Source organism: Camelus ferus, chromosome 16, assembly GCF_009834535.1.
Source record: "Camelus ferus isolate YT-003-E chromosome 16, BCGSAC_Cfer_1.0, whole genome shotgun sequence".
NCBI lineage: Eukaryota > Metazoa > Chordata > Mammalia > Artiodactyla > Camelidae > Camelus > Camelus ferus.
Window position 1 is genome coordinate 11,173,720 of NC_045711.1, and position 27,949 is coordinate 11,201,668.

Consider the following 27,949-nt stretch of genomic DNA (forward strand, 5'->3'; position numbering starts at 1 on the left):
AAACCATGATGGAAACATTCTAACTTAAACTGGGTGGTGACTGTGTGAGTGCACACCTATGTAAAAATTCACTAAGCCGCACACTTAAGATCTGTGCACTTTACTTATATAATCTACTGCCATCGAAAACCAAACCCAAACAAGCACCAGCCACAAGCTCCCTGTTTGCTATTCTTTATTGAAGGGTCCCACATCCTCATGGGACCCCGGCCAAACCAGAAACCAGACAGGTCCCCCAAATATAGCAGGAGGCCTGGAAGGGGAAGGGAATGACTTACGATCCCGACACACCTCCCTGGAGACAGAAACCCACCACAGACGGACAGACAGACAGGGGCCAGGACAGGGGGAGACCACGCCTCCCTCTAGGTGCTCCCCCCTCTGCCCCCACTTGAAAAGAAAGTCGAACACTGACTACGCAGCACCCCAGCTCCCCACCCACCCCTAGCAGCGTTTGTGGGACCCCCTGCGAGGGGCGGCCCCGAGGCAGCTTCCCGTCAGTCCTTCACTTTGGTTCGCTCCTGGCAGCTCCGTGCCCTCTTCCTTCCTCCAGCCTCCGGCCCAGTCACCCTACATCTTCTATCACCTACGCGGACCTTCTCTCTTGTCTCTAGGGCCTCCCCGCCCCACGGCTTCTGGGGAAGCAGCATCTCCTCCCAGGAAGGGGCCCCGCCAGGCCCTCTCTGCCCAGGATGCGGGGCTCACACGGTCGCCCCACTCTCCTTGAGGTCAGGGGCTGAGCGCTGCCGTCTCATCCGAGGGGGCGTAGTGTATGGGGGGTAGCGGGGTCCTGGGGGTCGTTGGGCTGGGTAGGGCTGGGGCTGCTGGGGATAATAGTTGTGCTTTTTGGGCTGGAAGTGCTGGGGTTCCGGCTGCGTGGAGCCCCCTCCCCGGGCTCGGCCCCCTCCGTCCAGGGAGTTCCTGCGGGGACGGTGGGACCTGCGGGGACTTGGGGGCCTGCGGACAGGGGTGGCCGGAGGCGGGGTGAGCTCCTCGGGGGCCTGGGGTGGCGCTGGGGACTCCCCAGCCCCTGCCCCTGGCCAGGACTCACGGTGCTGGGGGTTGCTCTTGAAGGGGAAACGCAGCTTGCAGTCGTGGGGGGGCACGAAGCGGGCCGGGGGCCTGCGCAGCCCACCGCCCCGGCCTCCGGAGCCCTGCAGTCCCTGCAGCCGCAGCTGCTCCTGCTTGAGCCAGCGAAGGCGGCCCCGGCGGAAGGCAGGGTCTTCCTCCATCAGCCGCGACACCCGCTCCCAGCTTGACAGGGGCGGCGAGGAGGGCCGGGTGGGGGGCGTGCGGTCGCTGGGGGCTTCCTCCTCTGCCTCGGACCCCTGGGGCGGGGCCCACGAGGCTTCACCAGCTTCTTCATTCTCATCCTCATGATCCTGGGAGGGAGAAGGGGTGAGAGAAAGGGCCGTGAGGGGAGGGGGGGTCCTGAAGATTTGCGGATGCAGGAGGACAAGATGGGAGGCCCTGGAGCAGCTGAATGTCCAGAGGTCCCAAGAGGATGAGGAAGCCGGAGGGACAGGGGCTCAGGAGCCCAGGTCTGGAGCCAGGTGCTCTGACTCAGTCCCAGTCCACCACCTCCCAGCCGTGGCTCGGGATCAGTGTAAGATGACGTCAGTGATGACAGGCCCTACTGCACAGGGCTGTTGTGAGGTTACATGAGAAACGACCCTGCCTCACAGGTGGGCACTCAGCAAATACTGCCGAACACACGATGTGCCTGGGGATACCGCAGTCAACAACAAAGGGAGGAACAACTGCCATCATTTTAGGGAGCTGAGACAAATGAATAAGAAAAATATATAGTATGGTACACACGTTGTACCTCCATAAAAAGTTAAATATAGATACATAAATTTCAATTGCTTAATATATATTTGTCTTATATGTAGGCATAGAGTACCATGTTATATATTTTATATAATTATAAGAAAAAGTACATGTTTGCATGGAAAACACTAGAGGAAAGAAGAGAGTCAGGAGGCCAGGGTGGGGGGGTACCTGCCATGAGAGGACAGGAAGGGAGTCCCTGAGAAGCTGTCATTTTAGTGAACACCTGAAGGAAGGGCAGGCCAAGCTGTATTGTTATCAAGGGGAAGGGCGTCCTAGGCAGAGGGAACAGCAGGTGCAAAGGCCTTGAAGGGAACAGCAAGGAAGCCAGAGAGGCTGGAGAGGGGAGCGCGAGGAGGGAGGGGTAGGAGCTGCGCCTGGAGCAGTAAGCCTTCAAGAACCACAACTGCTGCCTGTCACCCCCCCAGGAGGCAAGTTGGGACACAGCAGAAATGCTGAGTAACCGCAGCAGCTGGCACAGTGCCTGGCACACAGCAAACACTCAAATACGTACTTGTTGAGTGAATGCATGCAAAACAGGGAGAGGTGATAACATGACTGCTCCAGGGCCGCTGGGAAGCTTTACATGGTGACCCAGGAAACGCGCTCAGCACAGCGGCTAACAGAGTCAAGGGTCCCCTTGGAGCCGGGTCTGAACACTCATGGAGGAGTAACTTAAAAGCTGTACCTTCTATATTAGTGGTTCTCAGACTTCACTGTACTTCAGAAACACCTGGGTACTTATTATAAATGCAGATTCATCCCCAAAGATGCTGATTCAGGAGGTCTGGGGCAGAACCCAGGAATCTGCATTTTCAATGAGCGCCCTGGTGATTGTAAGGCAGGTGATTCACCAAGTATGCTGAGCAAAGCAGCGTTCAACTTGGATAAGACTTTTTAAAGGAAGAGGGGGAAGGAAGCTGGAATCTGTGGTGGGAAGGTTCAGGCTCCCCGGGGAGAAGCCGGGTGGTAGGCCCTGCCTACCTGGGTCAGTGGGATGACCCTCTCCATGCGGAGCATGCGATCCCTCAGGGCCTGCAGCTCGCGGTCCTTGGTGCTGTTCTGCAGCTTCACCTCCTGCAGAATCCCAGTCAGCTTGTCGATGTGAGCGCGGAGATCCTCCACCTCCGCGCCGCGGGCTCCCTCCTCACTGCCGCCACCTCCGCCTCCACCGCCTTCCTCCTCGCCCACCGTGTCCCAGACATCCCGGGCCACGGCCCTCCAGGCATCTCCGGGCCCCTCGGCCTTGCCATAGGTGCGGCACAGCTCCCGCATCTTGAGGGCGGCCAGGGCCTCGATCTCGGCCCGCCCATGGCGGAAGTCGGCCAGGGCCACCTCGTAGCAGATCTCTTTCACCGCCTGCATCTTCAGGTCGGCCATGGTAGCCCAGCGGGGGTCTTTGCCCTGCAGCCGCCGCCGCTGGGGGATCTGGTACACCCTGCGGGGGGCCCTGCGCTTGCCGCTGCTGGGCAGGCCGCAGCGCTTGACGATGGTCTGGACCGTGGTGGGGGGCAGCTGCTCGCGCAAGGATGAGATGAGCCGCCAGCTCTCCTCGCAGGAGCGCTTGTCCGAGTCGTCCCCGCTGTCAGAGTCCGCATACTGGGGCGGGAGAGAGAGAAGACGGAGGGGGAGAGGGCTAAGGACTCCCCAGAGCCATGTGTTCCAGCGACATGGAAACACCGTGGGCAGAACTGCGCAGTGGTGGGTTAGACCTCTGCTCCTCTACACAGCGGAGGTAATGACAGCACCTCCCTCCCAGATACGAGGATTAACATCCCCAGAGTGTGTGGAACAGTGACCAGGGCAGAGAAAGTGACCGTAGTGTTAGCTGTAGCCACACCAAGACAGGTTTCGTGCATATGTGTTGTTGTTCACTATGAGGTTAGATATTTAAAAGTCCATTTTTAAAAAATTTTATTTACCGTATTTTTTTTAATTTGGGGGGAAGGAGGTAATTAGGTTTATTTATTTTTAGAGGAGGTACTGGGGATCGAACCCAGAACCTTGTGCATGCTAAACACACACTCTACCCCTTGAGCTGTACCCTCACTCTTAAACTTCCATTTAAAGAAGAATCCTAAGTAAATAATAACATGGGTGGTACTTGGATTTGGTAAAAATCAAAGGTGGCACAGGATGGGCTAGCATCCAGGAAGCCCCAGGCACCTGGAAGGAACCCTAGTTCCCTGCACACATGGGTTCCTCCCCAAGTTACTTTCTCTCCTGCCTCCTCCTAGACGCCATCCCAACTGCCCTGGGCCCACTGCCCACTCTGACTTCCCAATTTGCAGTCAGACTGAAGTGCCCGTGCCCACCAGCCCACCTCCCGCCTCTGCCTGCCCCATGCAGCGCCCCTACCCGCCCAGCCCCTCACCAGCCGCTGCTGCTCCAGCAAAAGATCAGCCTCTTCCTTTTCTTTTCGGTACTGGTTCTCCAAATCCTGCAACCTGGGATTGTGGGGGTGGGAGGGAAGAGCTCTGTGGGTTCTGGAGCCACCTCAGTGGGGTGTCTGACAACAGGAGGGCGCCGGGGCCTGGGGGCCTGGGAGGGACAGCCGGGAGGGCCTCGGGGCACCAGCAACCTCCCCACGCACCTCTTCTCCATCTCCAGCTTGATATCAATGCCTTGCTGCTCCAGCAGCTCCTTCTGGGCAAAGTTCCAGTCGACAGGCTCAGAGGGTGGTCCTGGGGGCGGGGGAACCCCTCGTTCCCGCTCCAGCCGGGCCTGCTCCGGGTGATTGAAGCGGAAAACGTGGTTCTTGCCCATCACAATCCTATTCCCTGGAGAAGGGAGGATGGAAAAGTGGACTCACTCCCCCATAGCAGCAAACCCCTCCTCACGCCCAAATCCCAGGGGCCTTTCACCATCTCTCCCACCGCCCCAAGCTGGATGGAGGTCAGAGCCAGGATCCCCTAGCTGACCCCGGGAACCAGCCTGTCCCTCACAGCCAAGGGGAATCAGAGAGCTTGGCATCCTCTTCCTATATCCCTGAGGCAGCAAGAGAAACCAAACCTGACTCCTTAACGTCCCCATGCTGTTTCCTATTTGTTTCTGGGTCCTGCCCAGGATTCACCCAGGAAGATCCTCCTTGCAGCCAGGGCCCAGAACCCTCACTGCACCCGCCTCTACCTGACTTCAGCACCACGGGCTCAGTCACGAGTTTCCCGTTGACGTAGGTCTCGGCTCCGTCACAGGGCTCCAGGGTGACCACCACTGAGGCAGGGAGAGAGGAAAGGGAGTGGTCAGACCCTGGGGGAAGAGGGCTATGGTCACAGATTCCCACCCTGCAACAGCCCAGAAGCACACATGCATCCCCAATCCCACCCCAGTACCTGTCGGGGGTGCCTTGGCCCCTCTGGTGGCAGGCAGCACGGGAAAGGAAGAGCAGAAGGAGGGTTAGAGCCCCAGCTATGGTCCCGAGGGACCTCTGCGGGGCTCCCTTCCCACCCACCACCATCCTCCCAACATTGGCTTAGCAAGCCCACAATCCTCAGAGGGCTTTGGTGTCTTGGGTCTAACTGGTCTGCAAGCCCTGCATTTCTGCCTTCCAGATGACCACTCCTTCCTTTCCATAGGACCAGCCCAGGTCTGGATTCCTTCAGCAGGCTCCCAGCCCACTTCTGTCTGATGCCTCTTGCAAACTGCCACCTGACTAATCGTCTCAAGCCACAGTCAACAGATCACTATCTTCCCAGGATGAGGTAAAGTCAACCCAACCCAAACATCTATCGAGATGCTCCTGGTACAAGCCTGCTGCTTGCTGGGACACAGAGATGCCTGAGACAGCTCCCTCCCCTCGAGTACCAGTGCCCCGTTGTCACGGTGGCACCCCCGTATGCCAAAGACCCAGGCTCTGTGACTCCTTAACTGAGGGACACTAAGCAAGTCACCTGACTTCTGTGAGCTATAAAATGGGATAACAAAGTCTTTCTTTACAGAGTGGCTGAAAGGCTCGAATAAACTGATGTGCCAAAGTGAGTTCTTATTTACATTAAAAGTAATAGAGAAAACAGAATGAATAGTAACAGAATGCAAGCCTACTGACGCTGTGGGAATACAAAGAAAGCAAAGAGGAACTCAGCTTAGGGGCTGAGGACTGGAAATGATTACGGGAAAGTGGTAACTTCTGAGCCAATGCTTGAAGGGAGACTCGGATTTCAAGGGGCAGAAACGATGGAGAAGGAGGAGGCAGACAGAGCTAAAGCATCCCTGTGTGTCCGAGAACAGCAATGGAAGAAGGCGGCAGAGGGAAGGATGGGGTGGCTGTAATGGGTACCAGTCTATGTCCGCCCTTATTTCCCAGCATGCCTCAAATTCATTCATCCATTCCACAAATACATTGCGCGCCTATGATATGCCAGGCATTATTTTATATTTTAGATCCTGGAAATACAGGGGAGAGAAAACTCAAAATCCCTGCTCTTACAGAGCTCACTTCCAGCTGGGAAGAAAGATGATAAACAAGTAATTCAGTGAATAATCTAAAATTGAGGTTGGAGGGGGACAGCTGTTATGGAGGGAAACTGGGCCAGGCAAGAAGATTTCGCTCCAGCCTGGCCAGGGCAGCCTTCTCCACGTGCACGAACCCATAGCAATCTGGCCTGGGGCCGCCCAGGACTCAGAGCATGGGCCCTGGAGCCTGCCCTACTGTGTCCCAATCCAGTTCTGCCACCTTCTAGCTGTGTGGTGTGGTCTTGGGCAAATTCCCTAACCCCTGGGGACCTCAGCTCCCTTATCTGAGACCTGTGTGAGAAAATACAAAGTAGACAGTCAGTAATAACTATTTCTCTCGATCCACACCTCTGTCCCTGACGCTTGCTCTTCTCTGCCTGTCTCTGGTCAGGTCTTAAACCTGCTGTAAGAACAAAGGCCCAAACGCACAAACCCTTTATATATATCCCCCATCCTTCAGGGCATGGAACCATCGGCTGCTTTCAGTGTGATGTCACCAACGTGTGCCCATCATCTCCCCCAAAACACTCGGAGCTTCCGAGGGTGGCCTGGCTCCGCGGGCCTGTGTGGTTTCGTTATCACCCGAGCACATGGCTTGGGGGAACCGCAGAACAGGAACTTGGCAATAACTCACTGGGCTGAACTGATTCCACAGCTCGCAGCCCGCAATGCCGGAAGTGCTTGCTGCCACTGGAGACATGAACCAGACCAGAACGACTGCGTTAATCTGCTGACCCTGAACGGAACTGAAGCCCATCGGGCGGGCGGGCAGGTCTTCAACCTGAGTGGCAGGTCACATGAGGTGGTCTTCTTATTTTAAAACATGCACTGACCACATGGCCCCGCATCCTGTCCCCCATTCCCCGGGGGATGTCAGACCTGAGAGCTCAGGTGTGACACAGCCAGCCTCCCTGCCCAACTCCCTTCCCAGAGCTCAACTTCACTTGGGCCCAAATCATTCCATTTTTTAAAAATGACTGAACCAGCAGGGAGTCTATAACTCAGTGGTAGAGCGCACACTTAGCAGGCACGAGGTCCTGGGTTCAATCCTCAGGGCCTCTACTAATAAATAAATAAATATTACCGCCACCCCAGAACAAACAAACGAACAAACAAAATGGTGACCTCAAAACACAGCCTGGGCCTCACGAGCACTGTTTCATTACCTGTCAGAAAGGCTACAACCTTCATCCTGATGGCTCGTGACGCCTAAAAGCTTTTTTTAAATTATTTTATTTTGGCGGGGAGGTAATAAAGCTTTTATTTATCCACTATTTTTTTTAATGGAGGCACTGGGGATTGAACCCAGGACCTCATGCTTGCTGGGCACACACTCTACCACTGAGCTATACCCTCCCCACCAAAAGCTCTTGCAGCTGTGGTCATAAAGGACTAAAACCTCTAAGAGTTTTGGAACCAAAGGGCTACATGGGCTCATTCACTGCCTGAAACCTCTGTAGGCATAGGTGGCCAGAAAAGTGAGTTTTGGGAGATAAATTCAAATATCCCACTGAAAAAAGGACAAATTTTCAAAGAAAATGATCAAGGTGCTATTTGAGGCTAAAAAAAATCAAGGAAGAGGGTAGGATATCTCCTTCCTCAAAACCTCCTCCTCCAGAGCCATAGTCTTCTGCTGCTGCCTTGGGGACCCTCACTGCCACTCCCCACCCATTCTAACAGTCTGCACTCTGAGGGTGGGTGCAGACAGTCGGGCCCCACTACTGACCGGGAGCTCGAAGCCCCTCTCAGGGCGAGGACACACCCCCACCTCACACAGCCACACTCCCAGTGCCCGACCCAGGCCTCCACACTCATCGTGGGGGCACGCGGGACCTGCCTTTCTCTGTGTCTGCCCACTCCACGCGCACTCCCTCAGCCATTACCTTCTCCATCTGGCTGAGGGATGCTCCGGAACAGACAGTGTTGCTCCCGAATGAACTGCCCGGTCAGCTTGATATCAACGTCCACCTGGCCGACCCTGGGGAAGCAACAGCCAACATTTTCTGAGCATGTGCCAGTCACACATGCACCAAGCCCCTTCTGAACACCAGTTCGTCCGACTCAGTGAGCCAAGCATAGGTATTCCCATTTCACAGATGAGGAAGCTGAGGCTCAGAGAGGTAAGTAATTTGCCCAAGGTCATGCAGCCCGGCAATGGTGAAGCTGGAATTTGAGCCCAGATCTGCGTGACTCCAAAGCCCATGTCCTCACTGCTACACAGCAAAGGGGAAAGGGAATCTGGAGGGGGATGGGTGACCTCAGCCTCAGGGCCCCATCCCTCCCCTGATGGTCACCAAAGACAGCTGTACAGCCTGTGGTGGGAGAGGAAGGACCTCGGAAGTGCTGAGCCCCAGGGGTTTGTTAACATTAGCCCAGAGAAGCCACCTGCCCTGTGGGCACTGCCCTTCTCCCCACTAGGGGAGGGTCCCCTTAAAGGGATGCCAAGGCAATGGTGCTGGGTGCTAAGACCCGGTGGTCCAATTTCCCACCTACTTTCTGCGCCAGTAGATCAGAACCTATCCCCACAAGTGCTGGGCTGGTTTGGTCCCAGGCCCAGTAAGTACTCAAGAAGCCCAGAGCAAGCAGGCCCACAGAGATGCTGTCCTGAGATCTGGGGTGAGTCCCCAGTGAGGTCACTAGGGAAAGAAGTCACCAGTGCGGCCCTCCCTCTGCAACCACACCCTAGAGGGAGAGGCTGCCCCACAGGCTGTGGGCAAACGCTACCTGGTGATGCCATCTTTGATGTGATAGAGCAGACACTCGGACATCAGGGGGTCTTCATTCAGGTTCACCAGGTGCGGAGTCTGAGGAGGAGAGGGTGGCAGTCAGGAGAGGGACCATGAGAGCCACCAGGGGTGCCACCAAGAGGGAGGGAAGGAGCTTGGGCAGACACCCCTCAAGGTTCTGGCACCACTTGCAACATCTCTTCCCCTCGCTCAGAAGGAGAGCTCTCCCACTTCCTGCTCCCACTTACCCCAGTCACTTTCGGGGCAGCCTGACCCACCTCTCCTCACACACACGATGCCCCAACTATCTGTGCCCTTCCCAGGCCCCGTTTCTGCAGAGGCACCTGGACCCACCAGTCTCCCTGACCAGAATCTACCTGCCCTCACTCTGCTTTCCCTGCACTCCCTCTGTCCCCAGGGCTCGTCATTTCTTCCTTCAAAATATATCTAGCCACCTCTGGAGAGGACAGGAGGAACTGGCTTAGGGGACTGGTATTTCCCACCTTTTATTCCAGCCTGAATTTCTCAGGAGCATGGATTACTTTTATAATTACAGCACCTTTTCCTGACTTCTGTTTCTCTTATGACACCCTGGCCCTCCCCAGGCACGTAACTCGGGGCAGCACACAGGCTTGTCCCCTCTGCATCCACCTCACACCACTGGCCGCCGAGCCCGGGAAATCTTCCCTCCCCACCAACCGCCGCCTCGGCCCACCCTGCCATCTCCTCGGGTCCATCTCGGCGGGTCTCCCGGCTTCCTGCTCACACCACGCCCACTGTGCAGAGAAGCTCAGGCCTCTCCAGCTGGCACCCCGTGCCCTCCTGACTCAAGTCTGCTTCTTATGCTGGTACCCCTGGGCCTCCGACACAGCAGGGCCCCAGCCCACTTACTCAAGCCCCTTTCCGGGGGCCCCCTCTCCCCTTCTGTGTCCCTGCCCAGTGGACTCTGAGCACTCACTCCAGAAGGAGGGCTCCCGCATCCCTGCCTGGATCAGCCTCCCTCCCAGCCCCACCCCCACCCGTCAAAATCATTCACTTCTTTCCTGTACCTCATCCCTCACGGTTTGTCTCAAATGCCACTCCTTCCAAGAAGCCTTCTACCCAGACACAAGAGCCCCATTCTCCATTGCCTCCATTCCGCCTCGTCTCCTCTCTCCTTTCTATATGCAAGACCCCACAGAGGTGACAGAGATGAGGCAAACCCAGATGCTGCTGTCCTGTCGGTCAGGATATCAGGGTCAATTTGGTGAGATAAGATTGTGTGTGGAAACACCATTGCAGATGGGAAACACAAGTCTCAGAGTGGAGTTTCTGAACTTTTCACACCCTCATGTAGCTCGTTCATTTATTTGTTCGTTCATTCATTCATCCTACTGTATTCCTGGGTGGGGCTCGCACACAAAGATGAATAAAGTGAAGCCCAGTGGGTGCTTGGGGGGTCAAAGGGGCTTCATGGAAGAGGCAGTATAGGAGCCGGTCTCTGATGATGCAGAGGATGTGGACGGGCAGAAGGAAGTGTTCCAGGTGAAAGGGGGAGCCTGAACAAAGGCACGGAGGCAGGAAAGCACACGGTGTGGGGGAAGACAGCCAGAGTCAGGACCCCTGATTTCTGTGGGAGCACCAGGCTGTGTCCACTGAAGAGGGGTGTGTATCCGTGTGTCTGCCCCTCCGCCAGGGCCCCCAGCAATCACCCCAGCGAACACTTCCTCGTCTCCTGAGGGACACCCATGCCCCTCCCGACACCACAGCATCAGGCCTGCTTGGGAACAGCAAACACTGATGGGCTCTGGAGGTAGAAAGAGATCTATCCCTCGGGAGAGGGGACATGATTTAGGGCAGTGCTTCTCAATCTTTGTTCAGCCCTGGAACCCTTTGTTCCTGCGAAACCTTACCCAGAAGCCTAACATGTCAAACAGATAAGCAGGGAGCCACTCAGGCGCAGTGGGGGCTGGCGGGTGGTACTCAGAGTCTGGTCCTGCTCCCTCCTCCCCTACCTTGGCCCCTGTGAAGGAGGCTCCAAGCTGAGTTTAAAAATCACTGCTTTAAGAAAGCCTTAGGCCTGGTGGAGGGGTCCCAGAAAGAGGGGGCTTTCCCTAAGGCTCTAGGCTCTCTCCAGGGCAAACTAGCTTTTCCCCCAAGAGCCCAATTCCCCAGCTAACCTTTCCCAGGTTGCAGCCAACCCCACCGAACCCATTTTCCCTGTGACTGTGACAGCTCTCCCTCTGAAAGCTACATGCCTTTTAAACATATGAGAATGCATCCAACCTCACCACCTGGAGAAAACGCAGAAGAGCAAACTCCCCTAAGACACGTTTTTATACCAATCAGACTGGCAAAGATCAGAAAGTTGCAGAGGGTGAGGGAACACAGGCTCTCTGTGACTCTTGGGAAGCATAAAATGTCAAGGTTACAACCTTCGGAAGCACTTCAGCAAAACAGATCAAAATTTTACCTGGCTACCATTGGACCCCAAATCTCCACTTCTAGAAAGTTGTTCTACAGATAACAAACATATTTGAGATTATGTTTTGCAACATTGTTTATACTATCAAAGAACACGGATCAACTAAAGTCCATCAGTAAGACACTGGTTAAATTAATTATGCATCTATACAGCAGCCTATTCTGACAATGAAAAGCGGAAGACAGGACTCCAGTACATTGTTATATGAAAAGTAACTCACGTGGTACAGAACCAATGCTGTTCCAAGAGAGGCAACATGTGGACGTGGGTGTGCATGCGTGGGTCATTATGTGTAATGCACCCTGTCTCTACATGCACAGACCACTGCTAGAACACATCGGGAGCTGACCGCAGGACTCGCCTCTGGGAGGGGAACCCGAGGGTGGGAAGGAAGGAGGTTTCCTCTTCAGCTCACGCACCTCACAGTACCACGCGACTGTTCTCTGGGGTACGTTACCTTTACAAGAGCAATTAGGCATCAAACAGAAGCCCCCTCCCGTTGGTCCTGGGCTCTAGCAGGCGGCATCCTGTGCAGTGTGAACCCTCCCAGGAAAGAAACACCTGCCCCGTCAGTATCTCCACCCCTTTCTACCCTTCCCCAGCCCCTCAGCTATGGCAGAAGCTCCTCAGGTCCCCAGCACCCCAAGGTGGCTGCAAGCTGCACTGAGAGCCACCTGCAGCCCCTCCTCCCAGATGGGGGCCTTGGAGGGACCCCAAAGCCCTGGGGGCCCGGGCCCGGGCCTCTCCCCTCAGCCTGGCCTGCCGCCCTCAATCACCCACTTATGGCTCTCTCTCGTCCTAGCTGTGCCGCAGGCCAGGCCAGGCAGACGCCCTCCTCTGTTTGGATCCCTGTTCAACGATCCCGGCTTGCTCAATCTCCCAGGCACCCTGTCCATGTGAAATTCAGAGGGGCAGCCTTCCGATAGCCCCCCACCTCTTCCAGGCAGCACAGTGTGTCTCACTTAGGACCTGATCCTAGTACGCTTTGTACCACAGTCCTGACAGGAGAGGCTGGCTCCATTTCAGGGGTGGGACTGGAAGTTCCTGCTTTGCTCAAACTGGCCTCCGCATCATCCCTACATCAGAGTGCAACAGTCCAGCTGTGCTGGCTGTTGACGGCCACTCTTGGTTGGCTCCTGGGCCATGACGGTTGTCAAAGGTTTTGAACACCATTCCTGTCTCCAACAGAGCCTGATCACTCCTGCCCTGCTTCCTTCCTTCCTTCCTCTCTGCAGAGACTTACCAGGCACTTACTACATGGTGGACACGTGACAGGTGCTGGTGCGCCCCACTCGGCCGACAACGCCCCATGGTTGCTCAGCCAGATGTTCTGCTTCTCTACCCCCAATCCATCTTTCAGACTCCACTTTCCAAACCCTATTCTGCAGGAAATCAGTCTCCAGATATCTCCAGGCTGCACTGATGCTTCCATCCTTAAACCTCTTACTGTTTTAACAATCAGCATTTTACAGTTTAAGGCTTATTCCTCCCTCCATTCCCTTTATAGTCTTGTCTTCCAAGGTATCCTTTCAAAAATGTATTTTTTTAGGGTTTGTTTGTTTGTTTTTGAGTAGGTAACACGCACAGGGTACAAGATTCAAATGATACAAAAGAGCATACAGTGGACAAAACAACCTCCGATCTCCCACATCTTTTCCCTTTCCCCTGGGGTAACCAGCTTCTCACAAATCCACAGATAAATTCTAAGCACGAACTTACATACACATGTGTGCGTGGGTTTGTGTTTGTAAATACCTAGATTCTAAGCAGCTCCTGAAATCCTCCTAAAGGCAAGGACCCTGGCATCCTTCTGTGGTCCCCAGAGTCCCTGGCCACAGGCATTTAAGCACTCGCCTCTCCGGCTGTCGGAATGAGGGAGAAAATAGGGATGGCGGGACAACACAGAGAGGAAGGGGCAGGAGCGGGGCAGAGACGGTGGAGGGACAACTTGGAGACCTCAGAGATCACAGAGTGTATTACCCTGTGACCCCAAACCTCTTCTCTCGGCATCCAGAGTCTCCTAGGCCCCCTCGCCCGATCCCTCAACTCACCTTCTTAGGAGAGAAGACGCCCACGGTTCCCCCATCTTCCCTGACGGCCACCCCCATCTCAGCCAGCAATGCTTCTCTGGAGGCAAAGGAGAGGCAAATATTGGTCTTACCATCAATACCCAGGAACCCCTTTCCTGCAGGGCCCAACCTTCCCTCCCCAGCCAGCCCCTTCCAGGGCTCCAGCTATCAGTCCCGCCCCTCACACCTCTCCATTCTCAAGGCCTCCGTCTTACGTAGCTTCTCCTCCCAGGTCTCATTCAGCTCAGCTATAATCTTCTCTGTCTCCTGGGGGCATAAGACAGGCAGGGATCAGGACAGGCTGGGACAGGCACCTACCAGGAGAGCCACGCTACTCCGAGGATTCCTTCTTCCTCTTCAACCCTGGCTCTGGAGAACCAGACTCCCAGCGGCCCCCAGACCCCTGCCCCTTGCCAGCGCCAGTTCCCACCTGCAGCCTCTCCATGGCCTCCTCAGGCCCGATCTGGGGCTCGGCATTGGGGGAGAATGATGGCTCCAGCTCCCCGTTGTGTGCTGGGGGAGATGAGGGCGAAGCTGGGGCTGGGGGGGGTGATACAGCTGGCAGAGCACCACCAGGACTCCCCTCATCTACCTTCAGGCCTAGGAAGGAGGAAGAGGTCAAAGAAGGCTAAGGAAAGACAAACTGATCGGAGACAGAGAAGACTTCCCAGGGGACCAGCCTGTAAGGACTGCAGAAGACATCTGGTCCACCACCACCAGGCAGAGAGCCCTCCCACTGCAGCCATGGCAAATGTGCAGAGTCTCTACTTGTTCCCCTCCAGGGATAGAGAGCTCATCACTGAACAAGGCAGCCAGGTCTTTCCACTACCAGATGACTCACACCATCAGAAAGGGCTTAGCTGTGTTGAGCTGAAATCTGTCCCATGTCACGTGTACCTGCTGCTAGTTCTGCCCTCTGGGATGACAGAGACTACACTGCCTTTCCTTTTGTGAGACTACCCTTCAAATGTGGGAAGGCAAACGTTACGTCTGTGTTTTCTGCCCCAGAACTGACACCCTTTTTCTCCCCTGCTGTGTCCCTTAGCATCCCGACTCTTCAACAGGACGGACCCTAAGACTGAATGCACAGTCTGCACCGGATGCAGCCAACACAGATCACAGACCCTCTAACACAGACGCCACTCCAAGTTAGAGGCTGAGCATGACGTTTTAGAAATCATTCCGCTGTTGATTCTTGTTCAGCTTATGATCAACTTACTTCCCAGCGTTTCAAGAGAACTTCTGTCAAGGCAGGTGCCCAGCAGCCTATTCTTAACAATGTAGTGTCTGAACCATAAGTGCCTGCTCCTGTCATTTCAGGAGCTCTAGGAGCTGTCTGAATCCTGCCCACCTCTCCCCCAGAGATTCAGCCCCTTCCAGTTCTGACAGCTGAAAGCACGATCTGTCCCCTCTGTACTTCTGCAGCTCTGCCACAGGGCACCTGTGGGGCTTCGTGGGCAGCGGTCCCTCCCTGAGCCGCCCCTCCCGGAGCCCCACCTCCCAGGGCAGAGGCAGAGAGCCCCTGCGCCATCAGCAGCTCCCGGAGCCGGGCCACCTCCTCCTGCAGCTCTCGGATCAGCCGGGCGTTGGGGTCCTCATTAATGATGGCGTTGCAGCGGATCTGCTTGGTGCGGTCGGCGTACCTGGGTGAGGAAGGAGGGTCGGAATCGGCGCGGCCCAGACTCAGGTGACCCTGGTCTGCCAAGTGATTCCCTCTCCTTCCCAGGTTTCGTCACAGTGGGGCAGAGTAGAGGGTCCACCCTGTCTCAGGGGCAGGGTCCTAAGCAACCAGCCTCTGAGCTCCTGGCACTTTTCATGTCCTGCCCCAGCCCAGCCAGAGCCCCACCTGAGAGTGCTCAGAGTCTCCTCGTAATTGATGTCTGCGGGGCTCAGGGCTGCAATCATCGCTGTACGTGAGTTCCCACCTACGAACAGAGAGGAGGGGAACGTTTGAGCCAGGCGGGGTCCTAAGAAAAGTCAGACTGGGTCACAGGGTCAGGGGCCCTCAGTGCTCAGGCAAGGATACAATAGGGTCACTGTCTGAGGTAGGGTGAAGCTAAGAGTTGTGGAGCTAATCATGAAATCAGGTGCTCAGAGGAAGTGGGGGTGAGGTCAGGGAGACATCAAGCATCTGTGGTACAGTCAGAGGTCAGTGGGAGGAGGATCAAGTCAGAGGTGGGTGTGGGGTCAGAGAAGGGTCATAGGCAGCCAGGTCAGTGAGGCCCTCGGCTTGGCAGGGAGGGTGTGGGCTTGATCTCGGCATCAGGACACCATCAAAGGATGCCCCCGGGTCAGGGGGAGAGTCAGCGGACAACTGGAGGATTTGAGGTTCTAGGGGCAGCAACAGGACTGGTCAGACGTATCAAAGGGGATTAGCGGGATTGGTGGCAGGGTTGGCAGAGAGAGAGAGGAGGGGGAGACCCTCACCCAGATTCTCCTTGAGCAGCCAGGTGAGCACAGAGTCCCTGTAAGGGATAAAATCCGACTTCCGCTTCTTTGATTGCTGAGGGATATAAGGGGGAAGGGGGTCAGGGTGGGCCACCCCTTGGCCTTGCTTGGCTTTCCCAGAGCCCCTCCTCTTCCTACGCCCAGGTCTTACCATATCCGCGAGGGCTGAGATCACCTTCCCTAGGGTAGTCAGAGACTTATTGATGTTGGCGCCTTCCTGGCAAGGGATGAGGAATGTGGGGAATGAGGCCTTCTTCTCTCACCCCCATCCCCTTCCCCTCCATTCTCACAGCCGGAGTCCCAGGTTATGATTAGAGACTGCCGCACACAGCCCCCAGCACTGCCCCATCTGTCCCTCTCAAGCCCCCTCACCTTCAGGCGCATGCCCCGGGCCCCCGAGGAGTCGGCCCGCTCGCTGCCAGCCAAGTCCACCAAACTGATCTTACTGACCTGGGTCAGAGGAAAGAGGCAGGAGGTGACTGGGTCAGTGGGGGTGGGGCAGGCAAGTCAGGGGAACACCCAGCAAAGGGACCGGGCAGTTAGCTTGGGATGGAGAAAGCCAGGAGCTGGGGAGGGAAGGGGACAGGAGAAAAGGGAACACGATAGAGAAGGTCTGGTTACTTGTCTGTTTGTTCATTTATTCATTCACAGATATTTACAAGCCCACTGTGTGCTTGGACAAGGGACACACTGGGCTCCAGTCCTGCCCCAAGAAGTTTAACATGCAAACAAACATGCAAACAGGAGACTGTTCCCCACTGGTCTGATAGGGGAAATAAGGGGCTGTGAAAGTCCTCAGGAGAAGGCACTCAACCCAGCCTGGCCAGGGAGGGAGGACACAGGGCCCGATCATGACATCACTGTCCCTGTTACCAGGCTGGAATGGGGGGAGGGGGTCCCACCTTCTCTGAGTCCAGCCCAGTGAGCTGGTCATGGCAGCGCTGAGTGAAGACGATGGTGAAGACCGCATGGGAACGGCTGCTGGTCTCATTCATGTTGGTGGCGGCCACAGTCCTGGAGGGGAGGGAGGGGTCAGTGGGTCCTGCCCGCCACCTTCCCAATCCTGGCTCCCTTGCCCTCCACCCCGACAGCCCGCCTCACCGCGCCTTATTTCCACAGTCCATGAGGTCTGCAATGTCTGCGTAGGAGGTCACAGCCAATTTAGATAGGTCCTGCACGTAGGGGCCCAGGATGGGGTGCTCCCGGACCCGCAGAGAGCCCCGACTCTTGGGGTTCAAGAGGTCTCGTACCCGCTCACAGTAGATCTCCATGTAGCTCACCTGAGCAAGAGAAGCAAATGAGAACTAACAAAGCCAGCAACGACGGAGCTCACCCTCGCTGCCACTAGGTGTGATACAGCAACTGCAGCTAAGCTAACTGGGCCTTTACTGCAGGGCACTAAGCGTTTCACACGTGCGAGCTCACTGATCCTCCCAACGCTCCAGGATGGGACCCCCCATCCTTATCATTCCAGACAAATGAACTCAGGAGCTGAGAGAGAAACCATCTGCCCAAAGCTACAGTTACTAACTGGCAGAGCCTGGTGTGGATCCCAGGCTGTCTGACTCCAGACTTGTCTCTGCTCTCCCCCTGCCTGCCCAGGGGACACTGTGCCCCTTCCCAGCCCCCAAGCAAGACCTGTGCTTACCTCCACAGAATAGGATAGCTGAGCACTCTGGTTCTTACTAACACGAGAGAAGAGGTCCTCACAGAGCTGGAGGGGGACACAGAGAAGCACAGAGAAGCTGCTGTTCATGGCGCACCTGTGGTGCCCAGCCCTGGGCCGGGCCAGGTCTCTAGTGACCCTGTTTATCCCTTACTGCAGCCCTGAGAGAGGGATCGCTCCCAGTTTACAGATGGGTAAGCAATCTCAGAGAGGTTCACACTTGCTCAGGGTCACAGGCTAGCATTCGGTGAGGCAGGAAGCAAACCCAGCGCCTGTGCGAGAGGCCACTCTGCTGCAGAGTCAGGGAGAATACGGTCAACTCTCAGTTACCCACAACCGGCTTTCTCTACCCTCAACACCTTGACTATGGTACACAAGCCTACAGGGAAACTACACCCACAGGTCATCAAGAGACAAGTAAACAGCAGTAAGTGGCAGAAGCAAGGTTCAAACCCAGTGCTCTCTGCCATCAAAGCTGTGGCCTTGTGGGCCCTGACGGGTGTGCAGCCGACCCCTACCCCCATCACATTCCCTATTACTAACAACCTCGGGGAGCCAGGTCTATACTCCATAACCTTTAGACCCCCAGCCTTCCTCCCCTAAGGGCAGCTGAAGATGCTCCAGCCCTGGCTGCCCTGCCAGGCCCCGCATGTACCTGGGGCACGATGCCCTGCTGCCCTGGCTCCTGCCGCCCCATCATGGTGTAGGATTTCCCGGCTCCCGTCTGCCCGTAAGCAAAGATGCACACGTTGTAGCCTTCAAAGGCATGCAGCAGCATCTCTTCTCCAATATCCCGATACACCTGCTGCTGAGATGCAAACTGGGGGTCCTCGGCCTAGGTGAAGACGGGGCACAGAAAGAGAGCAGGAGCCCTAGATGACTAGGTCCTGGGTATCCCCCCACCCCCATCATAGTCCTATTCATGCTCCTGCCAGTCCTAATTAACCCAAGGGATTCTGCCTCCCCATCCTGGTCCCAGTCACAACCTCAGAGTCCTACACCCTCCCCACTCTGGGGTCTTGGCCCTCCCAACCAATCCCCTGAAGGTCTTCTTTCCCAGCAGTGCCCCCTCCCCAGGACCTAAATCCCCTGTTCTCCATTGCTTAGCTCTTTCTCCAGCCCAACAGCCTCACCGAAGTGTGTGACCAGTAGGAGTAATCGAAAGTGAAGCTTTTGGGGGCATCCTTGCTCTGTTTGGGGTTGATGATGGCTGAGAGGGCAAAGGAAAGCAGGCCAAAGTCAGGTACTCACAACCTCTGCCCACTCCCCATAAGCCGCCAGAATCCAGGCATCCCACTCCCCACCTCCATCCTAGTGCATCTCTCCCCTTTAATGTTCCCCACCCCCTCCAGTCACCAAAGCTAATTTTGGCTTCCCAGGGCCCGCCCCCCACCGGGCTGCCTCCCTGGATTGGGCAATGGAGGGCTCCAGGCCAACATTCCCCCTCCCAAGGACTGGGAGCATGGAAAGGCCAGCCCGTCCCAGCCCCCGCCCTCCCAACTAACACCTGCTCTGTGCCCAGCACAGCCCTCCTCCTGGTTCGGCCCCGCAGGACTAGCCTGCGTGGTGGGCCCGGCTGCCCTGCCTGTGCCCAGCCGGGCCCCTGGGACTCACTCACAGGTGGTGCTGCCCTGCATGCTGACCACACACTTGGCATCCTGGCTGGTCTCTCGGGCGTTGAAGGGCCGAACCCTCACTGCCACTTTCACTGAGGCACCAGCCATGGCTTCCAGATACTCCCCCCTCCTCAGCTGGAGGACAGAGACAGAAGAGGTGGTCAGAGCCACTGCGGGGACCCAGACATTGCCTCCCAGCCTCTCCCTGGAACCGGTCTCTCCATCCCCCTCCCCCAGCTATCCAGCCCCTAAAGGACCCAGTTTCTGTTCCCTTGGCCTGCCTCCCCAATGTCACTCTCCTTAGGGACTCTCAAAGGTGTTCCTGCCTCTCTCCCCAGCCATATCCCAGCTCACAGAGAGCTGGGCTGTCACCCCGGAGTTACCTGGTGTCCTGGCCCCAGATCAGGGGGGCTGTATCAGTTCTGGCTGCCACCGGCCCTCGTAGGAGGAGCCCCATCCTACACTTGGGGCCTGGCCACGCCAGCTGGGGCTGTGGGGGAAACCCTGGTTGTGGGGGAAGAGTGGTTAGGAGGCACCTGCAGCTCCAGAGGTGTGTCTGGGGTTCCAGGGTTGGAGGGCAACAGGTAAGGGGTGATGCTAGGAAAGGTAAGGACGGCTGGACCTCTGGAGTGGCCAAACGCAATGTGAATCCAAGGGCAGGGATGGTGATATTTTTATTCCTCGTCACTCACAAGTGTACTGAACGTTCAGATAGAGAAGAGAGAGAGGCTGGACAGAGGGCAATTCAGAAAGAGGGACATATGGGCAGACACTGAGGGTGGTAGGAAGGGGGAGAAAAGAGTGAGAGAGACAAGAGAGAAGGCAAGATTAAGGTCATACTATGAAGAAAATAATGGGAAAAGTGAAGGAAAGAGAGACCCAGAGGACAGCAAACAGAACTGTTCAACAGGCAGGGGAAAAGCACAAATTGGGAGCCCCGAAGAGAAATGAGAGGACAGAAAATCGCAGACAAAAGTCCTGCCCTAAAATTCCCCCACAGGGTCAGCCAGGGAGAAATAGAAACCAGCTCCCACCTAGAGACCACAACCTCCACAGAGGGAGGGATTGCTGATGGGCAAAGTCTAGGGGATGGAGGTACAGCCCAGAACTGGGATCCACAGGGCCTGCCTGTAAGCCCCAAACCCCTTGCCCAGCCCCCAACACTTCCTCCTCAGGAGTCAGGACAATGGGCAGGAGAGGGTGGGGTCATCCTGTAACCATCATACCAACCCCAGGGCTCTATTGGAGAATTCAGAATATCTGTGTTCAAGTGGAGGGAGGGTAGGTAGCATTAGGGTCCCCCAGAAAGGGGAGAGAAGGGAAAAGGAAGCAGGCAGGTCCCAGCTCCAGCCTGGGGCTAGGGCTATGGCGTCCACTGCCCTGGGGAAGGTGCCAGGCTGGAGCCCAGGAATGTGGGTGATCGGGTGCCCACACCCTGGAAGGAGAGGCTGAGCAACCCACGCCTACGGAGAGCAGGGTGGAGGGTTGTGAAGAGAGATCAGGGATGTTGGGCCCTCTTCTGTGGCCCCAAAGGATCTCAGACCTCTGTGATGCTGGGCCTCACCTCACCAGCCTTTCTGGCCAGGGCATGGGAGGGGTGAGAGGGCTAGTCTGTCCCAGGACAGGAAGGGAGTAGCTGAAACCACAGACGCTGTTCCAGAAAGAACAGCCCTGACTCCCGGACCCTGACCAGGGGAGGGAAGGGACCCTGATGGGGACACGCGATGATGACGCCGTCGCGACTAATGGGACAGCGAATGGGGTGACACTGCTGGGGGATGGCGAGGGGAAGAACTAGGGGAGAGGTACAGGGGTCAACCGGTGCAGCGTAAAGGAGCAGTGGGGTTCAGGGAGGAGCTCGCGGCTGGGGTCAGGCCGAATGACCCAAAAGGGGGCCTCAGGCCACCTGTACCATGTCTGCCTGCCAGTTTTCACACAGGCCCCGTTCCGGCCTTTCTGGGCGGCCATGCGGACCCTATCCTCCTGTCCAGCCAACCGACAGCCGCCCGGGGCCTGGCACCTCTCTGTGCCTCCGCGGGACAAATAGCACATGATCCTGGCTCTTGCGGCCAGCCGGCCCCCGCCGGACGGTGCAAACCGGGACCCCGGCTCCCCGCCCCCTAGCCCGGCACATTCCTCCGCGGGCGTCCCCTCCCTCACCCCCCTCTCCGCCAGCTCTCACCTCGTCGCGGCTGGGCTCCCGGAGCGGCTGGGCAGAGTGCTAAGGGACAAACTTTCCGAGGAGTTTGAGACGGGAGTGGGGACGATCCGGAGCCGGTTCGGGGCTGCCCCCGCCCCTCGCCGGGTCCCCGGGCGGCGGGCGGCGGATTCGCGCCCCGGGGGCAGCAGCAGTAGCGGCGCCAGCGGCCGGCGCCCGCCCGGGCAGCGCGAGCTGGGGCGGGCGGGAGGGGCGGGGGACCCGCGGGCGCGCGCACGCGGAGGGCGGGCACGCGCAGTCCCGAGAAGGAGCGACCCAGACTGCTGTTAAAGGGGCAATGTCTCCGGGACTGTGGGGCCCACCGGGCAGGGACTGGGAAACTGAGTTGCGGACGCTGAAGGGCGAGCAGGACGCCGGGATTCCGGAGAGGGGAGAGAGGTCCTGCATCCGAGGAGCCGGGAAAGGTGGGAGGGGACCGCAGTAGATGACCCAGGCCCGGGACCCGCGCCCGTCGCCGCCGTCGGAGGCGCGCAAGGGGGCGGAGCCGCCCGCCAGGCCCCGCCCAGGAGGTGGCTTGGCATAGGCCCCGCCCCGAGGCGCGCTGCCCTGGCCGGCTCCGCCCTCGGCTTCAGTCGCCTCCTCGCTCCTCCTCCGCGCCCGGCGTATCGTTCTAGAACTCGCCGAGCAGCTGCTTCAGGTGCCGCGGCCAAGTGCAGTAAGCGGCGGCAGGGCTACCCAGGCGCTCCGTTCTATGCTGACTCGCCTGTTCGACAGGGCAGGCGGGCCCGGGCCGCCTCCTCAGACCCAAGCCTCCCTCTCAGGCCTGAGTGCCGACTCAGGCCCAGGCCACCCCTGCTGGCCCAGCCTGGCCCCCGCAGGCTGCCGACTGTCCCTCAAGCACGGGCCCACCAGCTGGTAGCCACAACGACTCCTCAGGCGCCCAATTGTGCCCTCAGGCTTGGCTGTTCCCCCCGCCCCAGTCCACCTGCCAAGGGTCTCCTGAGCCCCGTCAGACCCAACTCGCACCCTCAGGCCTGGCCTTCCCTCCAGGCTGCCCGCCCTCCCGCGACCCCTCAGGCTGGAACCGATCCTTCAGCCCCACCCCTCTGGTCCTTATCCGCCCTGTCAGGCTCAGGTTGCCTTCCCAGCTTTGGCTGCCCCCGCCCCGCCCCCGCCATCAACTTTCCAATCCTTTGTCTAGCTTCCTTAGGCCCATCCTCCTGTTATATCTGAGTCAACTAAGTAGACCCAGTTACCCGAGTACCCCATGCCCCTCAGCTCCCACCTGCTCCCTAGTTCAGCTTCTCCCACTATGACCCAAGACATCCTATTTAGACCCCATCCACCCTTTCAGCCCAACTCTTTTAACTATGGTATCTCCCACATCAGCCCTAAATACTCCTCCCTCCATTCTATTTTTCACCTCTCCTAACTGCTTTCTCAGCACATCCTTAGCTGCCCTTGGAGAAATACTTGTTCACCTCTAACAGTTTCCAGTTTTCTAAAATTTATGCTGTCTACCGGCACGCTCCTAAGTCACCTAGCATCCTTATCTGCTTTTTCTGCGCACTCCAACTGGCTCTCACGTCATTTTTGGCTGTCCCGAATTATGGCACTGTGCAACTGACCTCTCTGCTCACCTTCTTCACCTATAAACATTCCCAACCGCCCTCTCCTTCCTTGGCACCAATTGATCATTCCGTCCACACTTAGGTTTCATTGACCTCTCATGCCTGGTTTATTTGCCCATCCTCAATTCTCTGACCCTAACCACCAATTCTCTACCAACTACCCCCAAAAGCCTCTGCCCCATGTAGTCTCCACCTGTCATCTTTTTTCATTTCATCATCATCCCATATTGCCAGTTGTCACTCAGCTACTATCTGTAAATTTCACCTACTCTGTATGTTCGACTTCAGAAAATTTATTTTCTCTTTTATCTTTTACCACATCCACATTTCCTCTGCTCACCGTCCTCAACCAGTATATTTGGCTAATAGAAATGTCCAGCGTTTGAAACACCTTTTCAGTTCTCTTTCCTTTTTTTTGGACCCATACATCTTTTCAATCTCTAGATCTGCTACAGGTCTCATCCCTGCAGCCATTATTTGGGTTAAATGATTCATTTTCCATTATCCTTCCAGCACCAATGAGGAGACTCAGTCCAGCCACCCAGTCCAGTCCAGTCATGCAAGTACAGGAAGATGGAGAGAACCTTATCCCCTTTGCCAAGTAAGTCCTCCCTACCTAGTGGATGGGAACTGGATGGAGGGAAGAATGCATGCCTGTGTTCTTCCCTAAGAAGAATAGGAAATAACGAACAAGAAGCTCAGTGCCTGGTTTCCGAGGATTGGTGATTTATTAATTTATTCAACAAATAGTTTTTCAACACTGCAATCTTCTAGGCACTGTATTAGGAATTGGGGATTCAGCAATTACAAAGATAGGGGTCCTGCTCATAGAGCTTCCATTCTAGAAGGAGGAGACAAAATAAGCATACAAATAAGTGTAATTTTGACTAGTGATAAGTACATGAAAAAATAAAACAGAAGCATAGTATAATGGAAAGTAGAATGTCTTGGAGACACAAATTTAGGTAGAGTGATTCTGGAAGATTATTCTGGGGAAGTGAGTTTGAACTGAGATCTGAAAAATGAGAAGAAATCAGTCTGATAAGAACCAGAGGTGGGGAGAAGAAGGAATAGTAGGTTTTTAAAAAGCCCCAAGAAAAAGACAAGCTTGCTACTTTCTAGGACCAGGAAGCAGGTCAGTGTAACTGAAACTTAGTGCTTAAGGGAAAAGTGGAGCATAAAGTCAGACAGGCAGAGACCAGATCATATAGGACCTTGCAGGCCATTGAAAAGAGTTTGAATTTTATTCTAAGGAAAGTAGAAATCAGTGGAAGTTTTTAAGCAAGGTAAAGACATGAATAGACTTTTTTTTTAAAAGCTTTTTCTTGTTATTGAAAATTTCAAACAACTGCAGTAGAGAAAATAGTAATCATGAACACAGTGTACCCTTTTCAGTTAACTGTAATAATTATCATTATATGGATGATCTTTTTATCAATATACTCATCTAGCCTCCTGGTATGATTATTGTGAAGTACATGTCAGACCACATATCGTTTGCATGATCAGTTCTAAAAGATTACCCACACTCCTCTGTGCAGAATAGATTGTTGGGGGATTCGAATGGAAGCAGAGAGAGGAGGAGGAGGAGGCTATTGCAATAGTCCAGGAAGGAGAAGATGAGCTGGAATGTGGTGATGGGAGTGGAAGTGGTGAGGACTGGTCAAATTTGGGTTTGTTTTTTTTTGTTTTTTTTTTTTGTAGGGGTGTGGTAATTAGGTCCTTATTTATTGGCACCAATACATAAATGGTACTAGGGATTGAACGCAGGACCCATGCACTCGACTCTACCACTGAGCTCTACCCTCCCTCCTAAATTTGGGTATATTTTAGATGTAGAACTCACAGGACTTGCTGATAGGTTGGGTATGGGAGGTGAGGGAAAGTGAGGCATACCAGGCTTTTGGCTCAAGCAACTGGACACTTGGAATGCCTTTCAGCAAGATGGAGGAGGCTAGGGAGGAGATGTTGAGTGGGCAGTTGAACCTGCAAGTCTGGAGTCCAGGGGAGGAGCCAGAGCTGAAAATACAGATTTGGGAGTTGTCAGTACATTGGTAGAATTTAAATCATGGGCCTGGATGAGATCTCTTAAGGAAGGATGGAGATGAAGAAGCTTAAGAGCCCAGGACACTCTTTCTAAAGAGCAGGGGAGCAGTCATGATTCATTCTGGGGGCTTTGAAAGTGATGAGCACTGTTCTCCAACAGCTTTGCACACTCCTCCCTACCTAAAGAATAGTAGTCTTTCTGAGATGGGGAGATAAAGCAAGGGTGAACAGAGGCTCTACCCTCCTGGATCTAAAAGTAACCTGTCTGTTGCATCACCTGAGGAGCTGAGGCCTTCCTTTTTAACAGCCCTGCTTGCTAAACATGATGTTCTCTGGTTGTGGGATGTAGAAACTTGAGCTTCAGTGAGATCTGAGGCTAAAAAATTGCTAATCTCCAGCTCCAATCACCTTTCAAATCAAAGGCTTCAGCACCTTCCTCAGCTAAAATGGATAAGGGAGGACATGGCCTGAGGGAGCCTGGGCAGCTGTATGGTCCCATGATAAGACAAGACTTCTAAATTCCTGGAGTGAGTAGATGCTGTCAGGGAAGAGCCAGACCCCAGCCTATCTTGTCCTCACCTCAGGTGTTCCAGGGTGGTCAGCCGATCTCTACCCCCTAGCTTACCTTTCCAGAGCCTGAGACTGACACCCCAGCGTTATGGAGACACCTTCTGGGAGAACCTTAGTCAAAGGCCCAGGTGGGTAGAAATGGAGAAAATGGAGACTAGCTGGAGGTGGGAAGGGAACGCTGTATAATTTTAAATGACCATAAAGACTTATGGTAGCAATAAGCCCTAGTCTGGGGGTAACTACCCCACTGACTGATGGGCACTGTAGCTCCTGATGCTAGATTGGTGTTTGGGAGAGGTCGTTAGAGAAACAATGTGGATCGGGGGTATTCTCTCTGCATCAAGCCCTCTTTTTGTGCTTCACAGCCCCACCTGGATGGAGGAACAGTACATCCCACCCCCGGTGGTATGACAGATTTTCTGCCCTTTGACACTCGGTTAAAATTGCACCCACTGCCTTCTCTTCAGCTCTCCTTATTACCACTTCCCTCTGGTGTCCCCCAGCCAGTGCACTGACCAGGCCCTCCTTTCTATGGATCAATCATAGTTTTCCAGATCACAGCTGTGTTTTTGTGATCTGGGCTTCAAACAAGTCCCCGATTCCCTATTTCAGCCCCCGCTCCCCTGAGAGACCCAGTTCTGCCTTCTACCTCCTTTCCCCCATTCTCTGGCACAGAGAGCTACTGGTTGTTCCCAGCCTGGTCTATACCCCACTGAGAGGCTCCCACCCCCTGAGATGCTCTGCAGAAGAAAGAGACGCAAGCCACATTTGGGGGGAATGCAGCACGGACCTGGGGGCATCCCAGCCCGGGTAAGGGCTGTCACTTATCACCTGGAGGATCTAAGGAGGCGACAGAGAATTATCAATGAGTAAGGAGAGACACCTGGGCTCTGGGAGCCAAACAGGGTAAGGGGACAAGATGGTTTGGACTAAGGAAGGGAAGAATTGAGGTTCTTTCTTCTCCTGAAGGAATTGGGGGTTGTTTGAGAATGAACCATGGACTTGGTGAGATTGAAGCAAAATTTCCATCATATAGAAATGAGGAGGGAACTGAGGGATGGGGATGAACCGTATGGGCTGGAAGGAGTGGAAACCGGATCATTGAAGACAGAAAAGCACTCCATAGAACTGGAGGACATTGGGAACTAGAGGTCACCTCTGAGCCCCTGGACTGAAAATACAGCTTGAGGGGAGCAGAAAATTGGGGGTGGAGAGATAGATGGAAGTCAAATGACAACACTGTTGGGTCCCAGCAGGAAGTATTTCAGGGCAGAAAGGTGAAGAATGGGGAGACCGGATGCCTGGCCTTTAGGCACCTCTTTCCTAAGCCTAAAGTCTCCACAGACTGAAGAAGACCCAGTGGGGCAGCTCTGGGACTGCATCTGAGCCCCTGGTGCTTGACAATGACGGCTATGGATTCCCTGGCACTACCAAGCTCCCTGACCTGGAAGAGGAGAGGGCATCCTATTCCCGGGAAGAGGACCACTTCCTCACTACTGGCAGGGCCCGGGTATGTCTGGTGAGGAACTCGGTGGGGTGGTGGAGGGTGATGTGGGTGCCTGGTCTTGCATGGAGAGACAGCGGAAGCCAAGAGCCACTCTGGATGGCTGGGTTTGAGAAGAGCAAAAATAAAGTAGGCGGGAGCCAGGAACTTGGGAGTACCTGGGTTTGTGGACTAGGAAATGTGGAGAGAGATGTTTTTCAGTTTTTCTCATTCTTACAGCTGCTTTGGTCTCCTTGGAGTCCCCTGGGCCAGGAGGGGTCTTGCCTCTCCAGGCAGCTGGGCTCTCTGGCCTCCTTCAGCACTGTCACAGCCAGTAGGAACCCCCTTTACAATCCCTGGGGGATGGAGTTGCAGTCTGAGGAGTAAGGAGAAACCTCCATGCCCAAGATGCTAGCGTGCCTCAGCGGCCAGGGACTAGTTCTCAGCGCTGGAATCTCCTAACATCAAGGCATTTCCCTTGGTTCCTCCCAACTTCCTCTCCCATCGTCTGAATGAGGCAATAACTCTCGGCCTCCCACCTCGACCCACCCCTCTCACGGGAGCTCCCCCAGGCCGGTTGTCCCCCAGGGCTGCTCCCTGGCACGTGTTCTCTGTTCTGTTATTAAAAAGCAAGTAAGTGGAGCCCAGAGTTGTCTTTCTCTGCGAGAAGCAGTGGGGAGGGAGGGTTTCTTTTTCCTTCGAGAGGACCTAGCTAAAATGAAGTCGAGCTGGGTCCCCCAGATTCAAGGGGTCGTGCCCAAGAAAAGTCCTGCCGGGTCCAGCGTTC

At 55.5% G+C, this 27,949-nt stretch overlaps 2 protein-coding genes across 8 annotated transcripts; one reads left to right on the plus strand and one right to left on the minus strand.

Moving 5' to 3' along the window:
* Nucleotides 1–158: 158 nt before the first annotated feature.
* Nucleotides 159–21,645, minus strand: KIF1C (kinesin family member 1C). 2 transcript variants are annotated; one of them, XM_032498513.1, is made up of 23 exons: nucleotides 21,457–21,644; nucleotides 19,658–19,778; nucleotides 19,277–19,409; nucleotides 18,792–18,868; nucleotides 18,314–18,493; nucleotides 17,641–17,706; nucleotides 17,094–17,272; nucleotides 16,895–17,006; nucleotides 16,365–16,442; nucleotides 16,144–16,209; nucleotides 15,972–16,047; nucleotides 15,391–15,469; nucleotides 15,042–15,187; nucleotides 13,975–14,144; nucleotides 13,732–13,811; nucleotides 13,527–13,602; nucleotides 9,010–9,089; nucleotides 8,169–8,263; nucleotides 4,963–5,046; nucleotides 4,427–4,613; nucleotides 4,208–4,280; nucleotides 2,818–3,432; nucleotides 159–1,382 (listed from the first exon to the last, which is right to left on the minus strand). In XM_032498513.1, exons 3-23 carry the CDS (start codon nucleotides 19,380–19,382, stop codon nucleotides 702–704), a joined length of 3,306 nt encoding a protein of 1,101 aa, XP_032354404.1. In that variant the 5' UTR covers nucleotides 19,383–19,409; nucleotides 19,658–19,778; nucleotides 21,457–21,644; the 3' UTR covers nucleotides 159–701. The 2 variants fall into 2 exon arrangements, with proteins under 2 accessions (XP_032354404.1, XP_032354405.1); XM_032498514.1 differs by lacking the exon at nucleotides 19,658–19,778 and having other exon boundaries at nucleotides 21,457–21,645.
* INCA1 (inhibitor of CDK, cyclin A1 interacting protein 1) lies at nucleotides 20,898–27,802 on the plus strand. Of its 6 annotated transcripts, none has more exons than XM_032498519.1 (7): nucleotides 20,898–21,036; nucleotides 23,577–23,664; nucleotides 25,743–25,807; nucleotides 26,045–26,084; nucleotides 26,355–26,548; nucleotides 27,024–27,189; nucleotides 27,403–27,802. In XM_032498519.1, the coding sequence occupies exons 1-7, from the start codon at nucleotides 20,999–21,001 to the stop codon at nucleotides 27,547–27,549; spliced, it is 738 nt and encodes a 245-aa protein (XP_032354410.1). In that variant the 5' UTR covers nucleotides 20,898–20,998; the 3' UTR covers nucleotides 27,550–27,802. The 6 variants fall into 6 exon arrangements, with proteins under 6 accessions (XP_032354410.1, XP_014408168.1, XP_032354406.1 ...); XM_014552682.2 differs by having other exon boundaries at nucleotides 20,984–21,036; nucleotides 25,694–25,807; XM_032498515.1 differs by lacking the exon at nucleotides 20,898–21,036 and adding an exon at nucleotides 21,742–21,896 and having other exon boundaries at nucleotides 25,694–25,807.
* The last annotated feature ends 147 nt before the right edge of the window (nucleotides 27,803–27,949 follow it).